The 17940-nt window shown below is 36.8% G+C and overlaps 1 protein-coding gene across 4 annotated transcripts in view; it reads right to left on the bottom strand.

Moving 5' to 3' along the window:
- Positions 1-17940, bottom strand: part of LOC306862960 (traf2 and NCK-interacting protein kinase-like) — a 61224-nt gene that overhangs the window by 12717 nt on the left and 30567 nt on the right. The window contains exons 8-23 of one of the 4 annotated variants that reach the window (XM_079406075.1): positions 17801-17855; positions 17634-17712; positions 17366-17541; positions 16320-16386; positions 16030-16228; positions 14646-14762; positions 9555-9743; positions 8225-8584; positions 6343-6507; positions 6017-6262; positions 5724-5833; positions 5192-5310; positions 5018-5115; positions 2127-2305; positions 572-680; positions 95-241 (exon numbers count right to left, since the gene is read on the bottom strand). In XM_079406075.1, the coding sequence (XP_079262201.1) occupies positions 95-241; positions 572-680; positions 2127-2305; positions 5018-5115; positions 5192-5310; positions 5724-5833; positions 6017-6262; positions 6343-6507; positions 8225-8584; positions 9555-9743; positions 14646-14762; positions 16030-16228; positions 16320-16386; positions 17366-17541; positions 17634-17712; positions 17801-17855 (2415 nt within the window). Of the gene's footprint in view, positions 1-94; positions 242-571; positions 681-2126; positions 2306-5017; positions 5116-5191; positions 5311-5723; positions 5834-6013; positions 6263-6342; positions 6508-8224; positions 8585-9554; positions 9744-14645; positions 14763-16029; positions 16229-16319; positions 16387-17365; positions 17542-17633; positions 17713-17800; positions 17856-17940 lie in introns of all 4 variants that reach the window. The other 3 variants (XM_079406078.1, XM_079406077.1, XM_079406076.1) reach the window with 3 other exon arrangements.

Consider the following 17940-nt stretch of genomic DNA (forward strand, 5'->3'; position numbering starts at 1 on the left):
GCACTTGAATCGAATAGGGATGATTAGATGTGTCAGGTTAGAAATTTGAGGGTTGGAGTGCAGGGTGGCTCTAACAGGCTTGTCCATCACCTACTTCAGCCACAGAGTCCAGGTCCAGCCCACTAGAAAGCCGCCCGAGGCCATCGCCAGGCGAGTGGCTTTGCTGCACTAGATCAGGCAGATTGGAGTTACCGGGGAAACCATTGCTCTCGGCATGACCGAGCTTTCTTTCCTCAAACGTCTGCAGAGAGGAACAGAAAGAGGAATAGGGCTACACTACTGCAGGCCCCTTGCGTGGCTAAGCAATCTTGCAGAGATTTTTGGGAAACGCACAGAACGTGCCTTTGTCAGCAAGTGTGCAGCGAGCTTGATCAGAGATTTTGTTGGAGAATTCAGAAGCAAAAGATGTGAAAGAAACACCAAAATATAACCCAATAAAATTAAGGCTTAACCAAGGCAAAAAATAAACGAGTTGGTAAACTTAGAGAAATAAAACTGTGACACACTAGAGGAATGAGTGTAGGAGTTTTTGCTATCTAGGAAAGCAACCCGTCTAGGTAGGTGCACCTACCTCTCGCATCATCAGGGTGCTGTCTTGTGAATTTTTGCCAAATGAATCATTGGCATGAGAATCCTCCTGGTTGACCAGCGAGTCAGTGCCACCCTGGCCAGCAGAAGGCCTGTTGGGAGAATAGAGAAAAAAAGACTTCTAATAAATGATGAAGCTTTCTAGAAGAATTTTTAAAAAACACTTGAAATGGTTGGCGAACACAATTTAACTGTGTTGAAATTAGTTATAGTTCACAATAGGGGTGGGCGATATGACCAAAAATCTTATATCATGATACGAGTAGGCTCATTTTATTTGACGGTAACGATATATATCATGATATGGCTGTTTTTGCTTTAAATAAGGTCTTTATGATATCAAAATTTTTGATATCATAGAAATGTCATAATTTTTGTCACCAGCATCAATATCACAAAAAACTACTAGCCTAAATTTGAAAAACAAAAAAAAACTCAAGCTCACCGAAAACAAATAAACCGTCAGTGATTAAATAAGAATAAGAAACCAATTACAAACAATAGGACAAAAAACTACAGTAGAACAAACAAGAAATGCTACATATAAAGTAATAAAATAAAAACACTGCATATTCTTCACTGTGTAAATTAAAAATATATTCTTTCTTGCTAAAGTTGCAAAAGTGATTTAGTCAAGAGCAGTGGGAGATTTTCTATCTTTTGTTGTTTGATTAACATGAATGACAGACAGCAGCAATATTAGACTGCTGTCACTTTAAGAGCTGCCCGGATCCAATATACTGTGGCACACGTGTTTCACTTAGGACCTACTGTGTTTACAAGGATACTTGCAAAGACAGGTCTTTTGACATAAAAGTGTGTGTATTTAAACATTCAAGGCCTATAAAGTGGCAAAAATAACTCTGTTCAATACTCCCATGCTCTATGAGCACCCTCTTCACGAGCACGCACCTCTCTGACAGAACTCAGAAACTCTTAGACAAGCATGCGCATAGAGAAATCAGTTATCTTTCGCTGCTTATTGTTTCAACTGCTTAAAATCTTAAAATCAGTTGACAAATTTATATCAGTTAATCATGTCTACCAGTATATCGTCCACCCCAGTTCACAAAGCAGGCTATTTCAAACTACTAACCTACTATAAACCATTTCTGCAGTTTATTATATACTTTATAAAAATAGCAGGCAGTATCATGTATATATAATGAGCAGCAAGTATTCAATTTTATATACCAAAAAAAAGAAGATTATAAACCATTTTCGTTAACTAAAATAAATTTATAAATATTAGATGGAAAAAAATAAAGCTTAAATAAAAATGTTCCCAGAAATGTTGCCTTGCTGCCACCTAATTTAAATGTTTAGGTTGAAGTACTAAACTTACTAAAACAAATAAATAAAAAAATGTATAAAAAAAAAAAGAATAAAAATGTCAAAGCACATAAATGACAAAAACTTTAAATTAAAATAAACTGAAAATAAAAGCCAATTCAAAACATTAAATGTTATAATTGTATATAGGTAATACTAAAATAACACTAAGACTAAAAACATTTTTGATGTTTGAAAGCACTCACATGATGCGTGGAATATCACTAACGGGAACAGTTCCATCATGAGCCCCTTCTCCATCCTCTTCCTCGCTGCTTTCTGATGCCTCACTGGATGAGGAATAATCGGTCACTTTCCTGGGAGGCCGGTTGGTTTCCTCATTGGATCGCAGTTCACGGAGTTCTTTGGCCAGAGCAGTGAGGTCCTTTAGGGCAGGGAATGAAGACACAAAGATGATATGTAAGATTTCATTCATGCCTTGATCTGCTTGATTTGGTTTCCAGTGAACAAGGAATCCACTAAAATGTAAACAGCATTTCATGTTTTAAGCCTGCAAAGAGCATATGCTACAGCAATTTATCTGTTAGTAGGAGTCATGACTCATGATAAAAACTTCGTTTTGCACACTTAGGTCGTGTAAATGGCACCGAAGAGATTACCAGAAACTAACAAAGAAGCAAAACATCACAGATAAGCAAACTGACTAAAACATTTTATAAAGCTTTAGAAAATCAACTCTAAAAGTGGGATAAAAACATCCGCCATCATTTCAAAGAATGATGCACAACTGTATAAACCATCACGTGCACAAGTCAGAGAAATAATAGACCAGAAAACTGAATAACTGAAGCATAGGGTTTGTTCCTGAGGCCTGTGCCCTGCATGCAGAAGGTTAGTAGGAATCAACAGTTCCCGCTCTGGTTCTGTCTTACCAGCTCCTCCTGTCGACAGGCCACCAGGCAGCCAGATAGAGAGAAAACGCCATTGAGAAACCAGAAGCCAACTCTTGTGCAATTATATTTATACACTGATGCTTGAAATGAGATGTGAATTTCCATTTTTGACTAAACATACAACCTAGAGCAATAATCTCATATTAGACCAATTAAAAAGTTGTGAGGAACAGAAGTATATTACATTCAATATGTCGTACCTAGGTGTCAGTTGACGAAAATGTCTATCCACAAACTTTGTAGTCTGTACTGTACGTTATCCAGAACTAAAATGATTTTTTTTATCTGATTAAACACGAGCTGATAAAATTTTCTTTGCAAACTATTCGCTAAATCTTTCTCACACAAGTTGACGGATTGAACAATGTAACCATATTTACAAATATTGTCTATACAAACAACTTTAACAGAAATTTGTTTTGATCACCTGCTCAGATTGATCTAAATGTAACAATTTTACGAAATAATAGTTTTACGAATTTAAACAAGCACATTCTGCTGAGGTTAATGCAACACTTGCATTAATTTCCATTGTCTTGTTCGCTCACAATGACTTTATTGCATCAATTTATGTAATAATGGATTTGCAAATGATTTTTGAAGAAACTTGATTTGATTTGAAATGAATATGATAATTCACGCAGGAACAATTCTACAAATAACTTCCACAAATTTGTTTAACTCGTCTTTTCTGTATTGAACACAACAATGCATTTATGAATGACAATTACAAACAAATTTACACAACGTTTCTGGCGAAGAATGATAACAACTGAATGCTCTGTACTTCTGTCCCGCACTGCCTTGTTTTTATTCACGTCAAATTAAATAATATGTCTGCTGATTAAATTGATTATAAAGTTAATACTATGAAAGAGTTTCAGAAATACTTTAAAAGGATAGTTCAGCCAAAAATGAAAATTCTGTCATTAATTACTCACCCTGTCGTTCCAAACCCGTAAGACCTTCGTTCATCTTCAGAAGGCAAATTAAGATATTTGTGACAAAATTGATATTTTTGACTCTGCATAGACTACCATGTTTAAAGCCCAGAAAGGTAGTAAGGACTTCATTTGGAACGGCATGAGGGTGAGTAATTAATGACAGAAATTTCATTTTTGGGTGAACTATCCCTTTAAAAAAAAAAAAAAAAAAAAAAAAAAGCTACATAATTTCCAGTCCCTTCTTTTACCCCTAAATGTAACATTAGTTCTAAAAACAAAAAAAAAATCCCTTTTTCAGCCTTAGACAGATGTTACCTAGGTAACAGTGAAAACTCTGAGCTGGTGTCAAGGATTTCTGACACTGTGAACGACTGTGACAAATTGGTGCGATGGAGAAATGTACAGCTAATGATGATGACTGACACGGCGTCTGAAGCTGTGAAAGAGAGCGACAGACAGAAAGATTGGAGGGGAGTTAAGGAATGAGAGATGGTGTGAAATATTGATGAGAGAACGATTGAAGACATGAGAGGGCGTTTGACAGAAATAGATGAGACAGACAGCGAACGAGTGCTTGAATGTAAGGAGCACGAACATGTGCAGAGAGCGATGAAGGGAGCAGATGTCACTAACCTCATCTACAGCTTTCTTATAACTCTGGAGAAAGAGAATCGACAATAGAGAACCACGCATAGAGGAAAGATTAAGCGGATTAGACAAAATGTTAAATGAGAAAATGGTTAGTAACACAAAGCGGCACACAGTCTTTTAAATTTCGAGCAAAGTGTGAACAGCTACATACATAAGCTAGCTTGGTTATGGAAAGGTTATGAGAGTAGGTTAGCTCAAATGAGACTTGATTTACTAGTGATATATTAAAGACCCCATAAAATCAATGCTTCCTGTTGAAACTGGAAGTTTGGGTGGGGAATATTAATGGCTTTTATAAAACACATCTAGCAGATAGGTGATTTAAAAGCTAAAAGATATTGACTGAAAGTAACACTATTTTTGATTTAATGGGGTATTTAATTGATGGTAAAGACATCATGTTTGGAAAGAACATCAACAGCTGTACAGATCTTTTAAAGAAGCTAGTTTAAGAAATCTTGAAAAGAAGTTATTTCAGGCTTAGATGTTTTCATTTAAGGCTTATCTTGGTCTTGGAAATCAGCCCTGTGAAAGCAGAAACATTTGCAGCACAGTTAAACTGTGGATTCTGGGAAATGTGTTTCTCACCGCTGGTCGGCTGGGTCTGGTCACCTCCCTGTTCTCCTCCTGGGTTTTGGGCTTGGATTCTTGGGACACTGCTGGGGATCCCTCAGGTTTACTGGAGCCTGTGGAGGCAATCGAACGTCAAGACTTCCTAGTGCAGGTGCTCAGACTGAGAGAATATTCCAGAGGGTCTCTCACCTCCCACCCGGTTCCTCTCGCTGGAGCCTCCCTGAGAGCTGGGCGTGCTAGAACTGGAAGAACTACCACTGCTGGTTCTCTGGAGAGCCGACTCCATGGGAATCCGCAGGTCTGGATTACTGTGCCAAAGGTAGGACACATTCAAACAAGCCACATTCAAACTGAACTCAACTTTTGACAAAAGTAAAGTAAAAGTATAGAGATAAACGGGTGTAAATCTCGGGAAAAATCATTTATTCACATTTTTTCCATTATTTATTTGTCTGGATACTGGCAGAAACTGCTGTTTGTGAGTAATAGATAAATAAAAACATGTAATTACAAAGAAAATTAATAATTAAAAATAAAACATTGGTATTGTAAACTCCAAATGTAGTTGTACCTATTGGGATAATTTAATAATTATTTCTAATTATTTAAATGTTTTAATTATTTACAAAACATCGTATTCACAAGGGCAACATTGATCTGCAATGAAATGTGTAAAATGAGTTTAAAAGAAAGACAGAAGTTAATGAAAAGTGGAATAAACCTGGCTCGGATCAGATGTGCTCCGGTTCTCGGTCCCAGTCCTCCTGGTCCATTCCCTGGAGAATTTTTTCTCACCAGTGCAGGGGATATGGAAGTGGTCCTTTGGGGCACCTGAAGCATGTTATCAGATGTTAAGATGTTACTTTACTAAGATGAACTTTAGAAAAAAAATTTTTTTTAAATATAGGCTTTGTTTTTTTATATCTCCTGTTGAGAATTCCACATGAATTCCAAATTAATTACTATTAATGTCACTGGATTACAGGAAGGACGCATTTTATCACATATTACCACCTTTGGAGGGACGTCATCTTCCTGTCTCAGCCAAGAGCTACGGTCAAACTTCTCATCTCGGCTGGTAATGCGAGGTGGTGGGGCTGGGGTTTCTGATGTGGGGTCAGAGTTCTGCCGAGGCATCGGTGGTCGGTGAGGCGACAGACCCTCTTGGAAGGCTGAGACGCCCTGAGAGGACTGATCATGCAGCGACTGGGATCCTGTCATGGAAGAGCCATGGGACTTCACAGAGACCAGGTGTGCCATCTGAAAGGAGAACTCTGGGGTCAGTGTTCTTCACAACACATCTGTCTCTCTAAAAGACAGATCAGGAGGTCAGGAAGTACCTGAGGCTCTACCGGGCGGTGCATGGGAGGTGTGCGGGCCTGCTGTATGCCTCCACTGCTGAAGGACTCTGAGCGGGGAGGCAGGGAGGGGTCGGAAATACGGTTGGCCACTTTGTGCTGGAGAGCCGGAGAGCTCTGGCGGTTCAGCTTGGAGCGTTCCTCAACCTGACAGACAGAGAGGAAGTTAGTGTACATGTAACTCTTCACAACCAGTCTGTTTACTCTTTGCTTGAGAGTCAGAATGGACTGTGAAATGTGTAAAGTGGCAGATATGAGACACTGTAGGATCTACACAAGAGTTGCACAACATACTAATTTACCAAGGTAACTTCTAATTTTAAATATTTAAATTCCAATTTTATATATTTAAAATAGAAACCAATTAGTTTACCTTTTAATAAGAAAAGTTAATATGATTAGACCTGTAGGTTTTGTCAATCTTATTCATCTTTAGCATTCACATAATCACCCAAGATTGAGTTTCTAAATCTTTGCTGAATTCCGCCTGTCCCAAATTAAGGAGACAGCCTCATTACGAGACATTTTAGATATTTTTAGATCTGTTCCCTTAAATTGACTGAAGATAATCTTTTATTCACTTCTGCAGACCCAATCAAAATGACTCAATAAGCGAAGATGAAACATACAACCAAACGACAGAAAAATAAATATCATCAGGTTAAAGACAGAAAGGAAACATTTAGTCCATAATGTCCAGTATGTTAAAGAAGATGCTGTGAAATCTCAAATTCAAACAACAAGCCTAAAAACTGTCATGCACCATTCACAAGCATTTTCAGACAAGGAAAGAATCACTTATGGCCATCCTAGAAGTCGGGTGACCAACGGGACAGTAAGACACGTTAGAGAGAAAACCATGTTTATTTCTTCTCTGAGAATGGAGGGAGGTTTGGATCTGAAATGAAGACACTGTCTTCAGAGCACAATCTGTGCCTACAAGTTACAACACAACCCCTTACCAACACCCCTTTGTAATTTTATCAATCTCTAAAGCAGTGGTTCTCAAACAGTGGGTCGTGACCCACTAGGAGGCCTCAGGAAACTTCCAAGTGGTCTGCAAGATGAGTTCAAAATATTAAAAATGAGAAAAAAACAAGGTTTTTAATTATCTAAAATTGCTAACAATCAAGATGCAAGCATATTTCTTATTTTAATTTGTTCTCTTAACAACTGCCATTTTTAAGAATTATATCTCATGATCTTATGTATGACAAAATAACAATAATAATTAATCAAATCTTAAGCCATTTAAAATGGTTATTATGAATATTTAAAAGTATGATTACTAGACCAGAAAGAGTCATGGATTTGGAATGTAACTATTTATAATTATGTAAATTATTTTCCTATTTTGCCACTCCTAGTTTTTGTAAATAAAAAGTTTAAAATGAGCAGCTTTGTCATTATGGTAGAAGTATCAGAAATATCTTGGTGGGCCTTGGAGTCAAATAGGTTGAGAACCACCAGTCTAAAGCTCATTTGTGGTCCAACATATCCAGACCTCTCTCATTTTTGCCCCATAATCTTATGCTCCTCTGCCATCAGCTTTCTGTAAGGAGGAGTGATAGGGAAGTTCAAAGAGAAGATTATGGAAAATTAGAACAAGTCAACAGCAAGAACGGAAGCAGTCAGAAGAAAATCCACCAAACTAACTGCGAGACAGAACCTTCATGAATACCCGCACCCAGAGAACGAGAGGAAAACAGAAACAAGGCATTCCAAAAGAAATCATCCAAATGCCCCGATAGAAAATTTGGAAAAAAAGTATTTTTCCACATTAATTCTTTGAACATGTACCATGACCAGATCTAGGTCAAGGCGAAAAAGGAGACACGAATAAGTCATGCTAGCGGAGGCAGACCTTTGAGACGTATAAGTCTCTCTCAATATCAGCCCCTTTGCTGGAGTGTCCGGGATTGCGGCCCCGGGACTCCTGCTCAAGATGCTGCTGGACCATTCTGACCAGCTGGGATGGATCTGGCTCGCAAGACACACGGATTCTAGGAACGTTTGGCCCACTGACTATCCTGAGCTGAGGCTCGGCCAGCTCCATCTCTCTCGAGTGGGAGGCTGCTGGGTAGGAGGGGGGCCTCGTGGGCTGATTAGAGGCGCTCTTGTCAAGAGGGAGGAGTTGGCCGACACGTTTTTCTCCAGGACTGTTAAACGAATGGTGCTTCTTGGGAGGGATTCGAGGGGAGTTACCCTGAGCTCTCTCCATCACCTGTGTTCAGATAAGCACAATAAAACCATTCAAATTATGACCCACAAAACAGAAGACGGACGGGGAGGCCGCTTCAGAGCGTGATAATCAAAAAGCATCCAACGGAATCTGAAAACTAACGGAAAGATTATTGACAGGAAGTGAGATGCATCATATGTGGGCACCAAACCTGAATAATTTGATAAAATTAAGCGATTAGCAAGAGTAAATGAGACAATTGACATATAATGTCTACATCAGTGACTGGAGATTCTTGAAAATGAGCACTAGGGCTGGGTATCAATACAGATTTCTGATTCAATTTGATTCTGATTCATAAGCTCTCGATTCAGTGCTGATTCATTTGGATTTATTTAATTTATAATGTTCATTTTGATTACATATAAAATACATTATCTCTCTGCTAATGCTGTAAATTATACAGGGCAATGCTTTGGATTCTAACTGGTACAGTAGCTTACCTTTTTGAACCAATAGAACCAATTTAACGAGTCATTTGTCTCATGAATCAGGCTATACTAATATGGTGTCTATTTTTGATTCACTAAAAAGATCCAAATCACTTGTTTAGTGAATCTAGGCTATACTAACGGGGAGTAGGTTAATTTTATTTGTGAATGAGGCTTTTCTAATGTGCTGTAAGTTTTTGAGTCACTAAAAAGAACAAAATCATAAGAGATGCTTATGTATGTTTCTGATGAATTAAAAACAACCAACTCAAAGTCTTTTATTTCATGAATTGGACTATGCGAGTTGTGCTGTAGGCTTTTTGCGTGCAGCCCTCAAAGAAAGATACTTCTTGCCATTATTTCAGTGGTGCACTGCCTTTTAATTAAACTCACATTCAGGATTTTATTAATTGATTCTGGGATCATATAAAGGAAGATTGTGATTAATCAGAAAATCAATATTTTCACCCAACCCTAGACAGTATAAATCATGCAAGAGTCCTAACAAGATCTCTTTGTACCTCTTTAGCCCAGGCCGGTTTGTCACTGGGGTTGACTGAGTCTTTGTAGTGGTACAGTTGTTTTTTGTCTGCAGGCCGTGGCTCTTGTTGCTGTTGCTGCAGTGAAACAAGGTAGGCCCTTTCCTGCTGCAGCTGCCGCTGTAACCGCTCAGCCTGTCTCTGCTCCTCCAGCTGCTTCCGTTTGTATTCCTAGACACACCAAAGAACCAGAATGAGGTGAAAAGAGCAAGATTTGAGGCACATATAGAGCAGATAACCACATGAGACAAAATAATGCTAACAGGTTTGTACTCCTAAAAATAACTGGAGGCTATCAGAAGTTCAGAAGAACTTGAAACTCAACAGCTCTATAAAATAATCCCATCGATGGCCTGATGGCCGTGGATCCTGAGTCTAATTTCCCTCAGAACTGAGCAATAACAAACAGAGCCGCCACAAATCCCAACTGCCCCAGATCAATTCACACAATCGATACTCTCTGTGAGTGCACTGATCACTGAGGGGACCGACAGATGGCATAAGCGCAGTAGATGAAGAAAGGAAGTTCAAGAATTTTAAAGGTGGAAGTTGAAATGAGAGTTTACCAGGAGAAGAGCTTGTTCTTGGAGAAGCTGCTGTTGAAGAATCTCCAGCTGCCTTTGTTCTTCTTCTAATTGCCGGCGGATATACTCCTAACCCCATAGCACAGCGCATCAGAATGAAAGAAAAGAAAAAGAAAAGAAAAAGAGATGACAGGGCCTTTAAAGAGTTTCAAAATGAAAGAATGAAAGATTAATCAAGCAAATCTAAAGGAAAGAAACCCTGATAATAACTTGCTGCCCTGCCTAGATCCCATGTGGCCTTCTGTATGATGAGCTCACTACCCAAAGGTCACTGTTTCAAACCGTGGAATGAGCCATCCATGCACTAGGGAGTCACTTAGGACCCTGATCCTAATTTCCTGAAGCAGGGCAATTAACCCAAGACTACTCAAGGGGAATGTCGCCCCAAAGAAGTTGGTTTGGATTAAAACCATTTTGACAAAATGACAAAAAGTGTGATAGGTGCAGCAAAGAGTACAATTCAATCCTAAAGTTTACTTTTATTGACAATGGCTGCATAATGAGATGCCATGGGATATCAATGGGAATCACCTCTAATAATGCCTTTTGCAGTAAGTTAAAGTAGATGGATCTGTAGAGTGAACGCATGTACACTACCATTCAAAATCTATTCAGAAGGATACATTAAGGTGATCAAAAATAACTTAAATAATTACTACAGATTTATATTTCCAATAAATGCTGTTCTTTTGAACTTTCTATTCATCAAAGAAAGAAATTCCACAAAAATATTGAGCAGCACAACTATTTTGAGTGCTGATAATAAATAAATGTTTCTTGAGCAGCAACTCAGCATATTAGAAGGATTTCAGAAATATGAAGCTTTTTAGAAGTGACTTCTAAGAAAAACCTGTGCAATTATAGAGAAAAACAGGTTTCTGGCAGTGTACAGAAAACAAAAGCAGAAAGACTTTACAAAAAGGTATCTGAAGAGAAAAGGTAGCCCCATTTGCAAGATTTTGAAAGGACATGTCTCATTCTTTATGAAAGGATTAAACAAGATTTGTCTTCAAACTGAAAACAAGGCAAGGGAACTTCATCTGGATTAAATGTCTCACTGTGGAGGACACTTTCATTAGCAACAAAACAATTAAATGCTTTATAACAGCAAAGAAAATGCAGTGCTTTGTGGCATTATAGGCACTGAAAGCATTTTTATGGAACGACACTTAGGAAATATCTATTTTCCTGACAGATCTTACTGAATTAGCTGTCCCAAAATATCACAACTGTCTCTGAGGACTGTTACAATGTGACTGCAAAATGATTAACAGACAAAAAGCACCTCAAATTCTTGCAAATTTATAGGGCAGTCCATATGGTTAGCAAGCTAACAGAGAGATCAGCTTTATTTGCAGCTGTTGTTACTGCTCCTGCTACTCTCTGATTACAACCGTTTCAACAGTAACTTTAAAAGTGCAGAGTGTGTCTAATTCCAATTAAATTTCAGAATAGCTAAATGGCTAACATCACTTAACTTTTGGCATGAGTGAGAACTGGTGAACTGGCTCAGTCATTGTTATTCGTCTCTGCATAGACTGTCACACACGGCCCGTGAAACGTCTTCATTCACTACTGAGCAGGGCTCAAACCGCATTTGAAAGGGTGGGTGGGTGCTTTAAATATGCATACATCCAGCAGAACATTTCCCTCTCTGGGGGAAGTGAGTCACAGACTGGAGAGAATACTTTAAATAAGGGATTGTGGCATGTGAGAGTCTGATATGCATATCTGAGAGGACAGTTACATTTGAGAACAAAGTGCACGGTGCATTGCACATGATTAACAGAGGGTTTAAAACTGAGCGCATGCATACACGCTCTCTTCATACACATCTGCTTTAGAAAGTGTGCATATGTTCTGGCATATTCCTAGCGAAAATGTTTGCGTTTATGTTCACATGGAGAGACTGATCAAAAAACATTTTCACCGTTTTTTCCATTTTTGTTTTCACCAATATTCACCCTTTTGTAATTTAGATAATCTGTTTCTCATGGCAAATTCCTGTTCATGAATAACGATACTCTTGCAATTATTATTTGTGTTCAAATATTCACAAATATTGTGTTTTTATTGATTGCATATCAATAATGATTATTTGGTTATCATTGCTATAAATAAAAAAAAAAGAAAAAATGGTTCTAAACTGAATTATTTTGCACATTTGCAAAAAACGTTGCATGTTGTTCATAATAAACATTAATTAATAATATAATTAAATCATATTTACAGACTTTTTTGATAAACAACTTTGATTCTGTGTTGTGTCATAACTAGATATTTAATGTAAAATATGGGTTCTAAATATTCTAAATATATATTTAAACATGTATATATATTTAAACATACATATATATATATATTTAAACATACATATACATATATGCATATACGTGCATACATATGCATGCATGCATACATACACATATACACATATACACACATATATATACATATATATATATATATATATATATATATATCTCAAAATAAAATATTACATAAAATAATATAAAAAATACTATAAAATAAAAATATAATAAATCAGTTATTGTAAGTAAAACTTTAAATAAACTATTTATATTATCACCTTTAAAAACAGTGTTTACAAAGTGCTTTACAGGATAGACAATATACACAAGAACGAACATAATAAGCAATTAAATCATATAATAGAAATAAAATAATAAATTACAAAAAATGAGTCAAGGAAAAGTCCTAGTGAACAAATGTGTTTTGAGATATTTTTTAAAAGTGCACAGTGAGTCGATGGCTCGTAGGTTTGTCAGGAAGAGAGTTCCATAGCTTGGGACCAAAATAACTAAAGGCGGACTCCCCAATTTTTTTCCCAGTCTTAGGCACAGCCAACAAATTTCTGTTTGATGTTCGAAGTGATCTTACTGGAGTATATTTATTTAACAAATTAGAAAGGTATATAGGGGCAGTTCCATGAAGACATTTAAAAACTAAAAAAAGGATCTTGAATTAAATTCTGAATGATACAGGCAGCCAGTGAAGGAATCTGAGTGTTGGAGTAATATGATTTCTAAATTTACAGCTAGTTAACATTCGTGCAGCTGCATTCTGAACTCTTTGTAAGTGTTTAATAGAGCTCTTTGGCAACCCAGCAAAAACACTGTTGCAATAATCAAGTCTAGACGTAACAAATGCATGAACAAGTTTCTCACTGTTAGAAGGGGAGAGAATGTCACGTACTTAAATATTTCTGAGGTGATAATATGCTGTTTTAGTAACAATGCTAATATGTTTTTTAAAACGGAGGTCACTATCAAATATAATTCCTAAGTTCTTAGCATGATTACTGGTTTTTAGTGATAGAGAGTCAAGATGTGAAGCAATAGATCCTCTCCGCACGTCATTACCGATAACAAGTTTCTCGGTCTTATCTTTGTTTAGCTGTAAAACGTTCTGGGACATCCACAATTTTATGCTCTCTATGCAGTCAAGTAGTGTGGAAATTGAATTATGGGCATCTGGTGCAAGTGAAAGATAAAGTTGTGTGTCATCTGCATACTGGTGAAATGAAATATTGTAATGGTTAATTACACCAGCTAAAGGAAGCATGTATAAGTTAAATAATAGAGGACCCAAAATCGAGCCTTGAGGAACACCACAAGAAATGGCATAACGCCTGGAGGTGTAGGTACCCAGTGTAACACAGTATTCCCGGTTACTTAAATAGGATCTGAACCAGTCTAAGACAGGACCTGATAGACCGACCCAAGTCTGAAGTCGGTCGAGTAGAATCTCACGATCAACGGTGTCAAAAGCAGAACTCCGATCTAAAAGAACAAGGATAGCCAAATTTCCTAAGTCCCGAATAACTTGCAGATCGTTTATGACTCTAATCAAAGCTGTTTCTGTGCTGTGGTTTGCCCGCAAGCCAGACTGAAAAGTTTCAATAAGTGAATTGGCATTGAGATAGTTATTGAACTGCATGGATACAATTTTTTCAATTATTTTACCAAGAAAAGGTAGATTAGAGATTGGTCTGTAATTGCTGAGCACAAAAGAATCAAGATAACTTTTCTTCAGCAGGGGCCTAACAATTGCAGTTTTAAAAATTTGTGGAAAAACTAGAAACCTGAACACCAGAACACTGAAATAATTGGAATGACAAAAAAACAAACAGTGAATCTCTAAATATATGTGCCATGTATTCACAGAAAGTACATCTTGTCTCCATCTCTGTAGTGGTGAATCAGTGCAAGTCTGTTAGCGTGGAGTGTGAGCACGTGAAGCCGCCACGTCACTTCATTTCTTTTCTTCCAGTTCAAATGAGTTCAGTTGTCATTTCTGGCACTCTTTTTGCACAGTGAATTATGGGTTAGTTTGTAGTGACAGACCAATATATAATAGCGTGAACAATTATGTACTCTTGCCCTCTTACTACTTTATCAATAAAAGTGACCAAAACCACAATTAGCCATATATAATAGTGGATGTGCGCTTATGTGTACATATGTACCTGCTCCCTCTCAGCATGCCTCCTCTCCTCCTCTCTCCGGAGCTGCTCCATCTCCTCATAGCGCCTCCTCTGCTCTCTCTCCTGCTGTTTCCGCAGCTCTCTCTCCCGTCGCTGTTGCTGTGAGGTTACGAACACTTGCTCATTAATGAACCTCCCATTCTTACAAATAAATCTGCATGGAACATGCAGTCCCTTCCTTCACCACTAGGCAGTTCATAAAAACATTGCTTTTTGGTAGCCATGCTGAATGGTCTTTCCCCAGCAGGGGCTGCTGACAGGAGCTGTGCTGAAACGAGGCAGCCTGACAGTGGACCAGCGGGAGATAGATATGCTGAATGAGAGGTTGACGCCCAGCCGGGACGCCTGATTCATCCCCACAGGTATTCTGCTCCCTCCCCTACTGAGAAAACCCTACATCACATAACTCAGGAATATTTCCACCGGCTCAATGACCGTCGTCTTTCTTTGTCTCCCGTTTGAAGAATTCCCAACATGTTGGGCAACCTTCCTGTGGACTGATCATAGCTCAGTGTCTCCCAGGGACTTTAAAAATGGCAGTCATCTCATGAGCCATTACATACACAAAATAGAGCACAGGAAGTGTGTGTCTGAGTGTGACCGGAATAATAGCAAAGCAATTTGTCTGTTTGTTCTGGTAGGGTTACAAGGAAAAACAATGCTAAATGCAAACAATAAAATGCAACTAAGCATATAATGATGCATGAAAGCAGAAGAAAATGCTTCCCATATCTTTTGTTGTTAATGTCAGAGGCGGTGTAAGATTTTGTAATATGGTAAATACTATTTTTAATCCATACATCTAATGTTGCTGTTATTGTTCATTTGTTGGGTCATAACTTGGTCCTAAAGCAAAATCAGTTGAGAACCAGTTTTAAAAAAAGCTGGAATAAAATGAAACAAAATGTGCTTTAAATAATATTACATAAATATAAAATATATTATAATAATTAATTATGAGCAATATATAAATTAAATACAATATTAAAAATATTACATTTAGATGAAATATTTAGCTTTAAGCATCTTAAATATAATGTGCTTAATAATATATCAAATTAATTAATTACTTATAAAAATATATAAATTAATACAATATTATAAATGCATTAAATATTAGATTATATTTGAACTTAGAAGGTATTAAAATAAAATGAAATGTGCTTTAAATAATATAACAAATATGAAATAATAATGTTAAACAATATATAAATCAATTCAATATTATAAATATTATGTAATTATATTTAGTAAAAAAAATGTTTGCTTTAAAGATATTAATACACCACTCTAGTGCAGAAGATTTCAGAAACATGGCTGCAAATCCAGAGTCTTTAAACTGTGTTTCTCGTCCATCTCCTCTTACCTCCTCTAATCTCCTCCTTTGCTCCTTCTGCTCCTCGATGCGTTTCTGCCTCTCTGCCAGTAGTTGGCGCTTGTGCTCCTCGTTCTGTTGCTGTTCTAGCTGTTGTCTCCTCAGGGCTTCGGAGCGCTCCTTATTGGCCAACTGCAGACGCAGGAAGTCCCGCCTCAGGGTCGATTCCCCAGGGATGTTTATGATGGAGCTGTAAGGAAGATGTTAAATCATCTTCAAGTCAATCAGGTCTCCACTATACCCACATGCTTGTGTGTGTGAGCGGAAAAAGGTCTATGTACCTCGGCTCTCCTATGTCTCGCTCTTCCTCCTCCTCTTCACTTCCACTGTACTCATATTCGGTCTCGTCTAAAAAAACAGTTATTCACACAGCATTGTAAGACGTAGATTTTTAAGAAAACTTTTAAGATTAAAGACAGATTCAGAAAAGGAATGTTGTGACAAAGCAACATGAAAACCACTGATAAAAATTTGCTAGAAAAGTATCAAGTTAATTTTTTGAAAGTTACTAAATAGTAGTCAACTCTTACTAAAAAATATACAATAAATAATTAACTTAATTTTGATAATAAAAAAAAAAAAAAAAAAATAATAATTTTCCCTATTATTTCTATTTTTCACCTATATTCACCATTTTCTAATTTAAATAATCTCATGGCAAATTCCTGTTCATCAACAAAGACAGTACAATTATTATTTATATTAAAATATTCATTAATATTGTGTTTTCAATAATACTTTTTTGGTTATCATTGCTATCACTCAGAATAATAAATAATTTAATAAATAAAAATAAATTATTTAATTAATTAATTTAAAAAATTAATAAAATAAAATACATTATTTTTTTAATTATAATATATAATATATAGGCCTACAGAATGCATAATAAAATAATAATAAATTAAATACATATTAAATTACTTTTTCTTTTTGGATAGAATAGATTAAAGACAGATTCAGATAAGGAATGTTATAACAAAGCAACATGAAAACCATTGATAAAAACTTGCATGAAAAGTATTTTAAGTAATTTTTTGAAAGTTACGGAATAGTAGTCAACTCTTACTAAAAATAATATTCAATAAATAATTTAATAAATGTATTAATGTGTTTATTTATTTATTTTGAAAATAAATCAAATAAAATACATTAAAAAACTAAAAATAAAAGTAAAGAAGATAAATAAAATACATTTTAAAAAAAATTTATGACTTTTAATTTTGGATAGAATAACCGACCAAAAGTAACAAAGTTTATTGTGATTAATTGGATGGCAGGCAAGCTACAAATAATGTTTGGTGAAGCATAGACTAAAAAAACTCACCCCTCTCTCCTCTCTTCTTTTTGGTCCGGTCAATGTGGTCTTTGAGCTGGATTCGGACCTGTCTCTCGTTGGGAAGGTCTTTGATGAAGGGATGTTTGACGAGATGTTCCGTACTAGGTCTCTGGTTGTGATTCTTCACTAAACAGCTCTCAATGAACGACTGGAACTTTTTAGACCTACAGAAAACAACAAACCGATCAGTTTCCCCCATTTTGACTCAGTTGTAGATTTGAAGTGCAAATTCAATACAATGACAGGTTTGACTCACCACTTCTTGGACTTGAGACGAGGCGCTGGGTTTCTGGGTATGAGGAAAAGTGCTCGCATAGGATGCATATCGCACAGCGCTGAGAAAACATACAGGTGTTTGTGTTTGGCAATCACCGTGTTCATATAAAATACATTTAACATCATACTGCATTGTGCTGGACTTACGAGGGGCTCCTTCAGCCATCTCAATAGCCGTAATTCCCAGTGACCACAGATCACTCTGTAACAAAACGGTGCTGTTAGGATCTCTGCCTGAAGCCAAACAAGACCCTCACACAAAAGCAATCAGGTGTTGTAATAGTGTA

The sequence above is a fragment of the Barbus barbus genome (assembly GCF_936440315.1).
Source record: "Barbus barbus genome assembly, chromosome: 44".
NCBI classification, from domain to species: domain Eukaryota; kingdom Metazoa; phylum Chordata; class Actinopteri; order Cypriniformes; family Cyprinidae; genus Barbus; species Barbus barbus.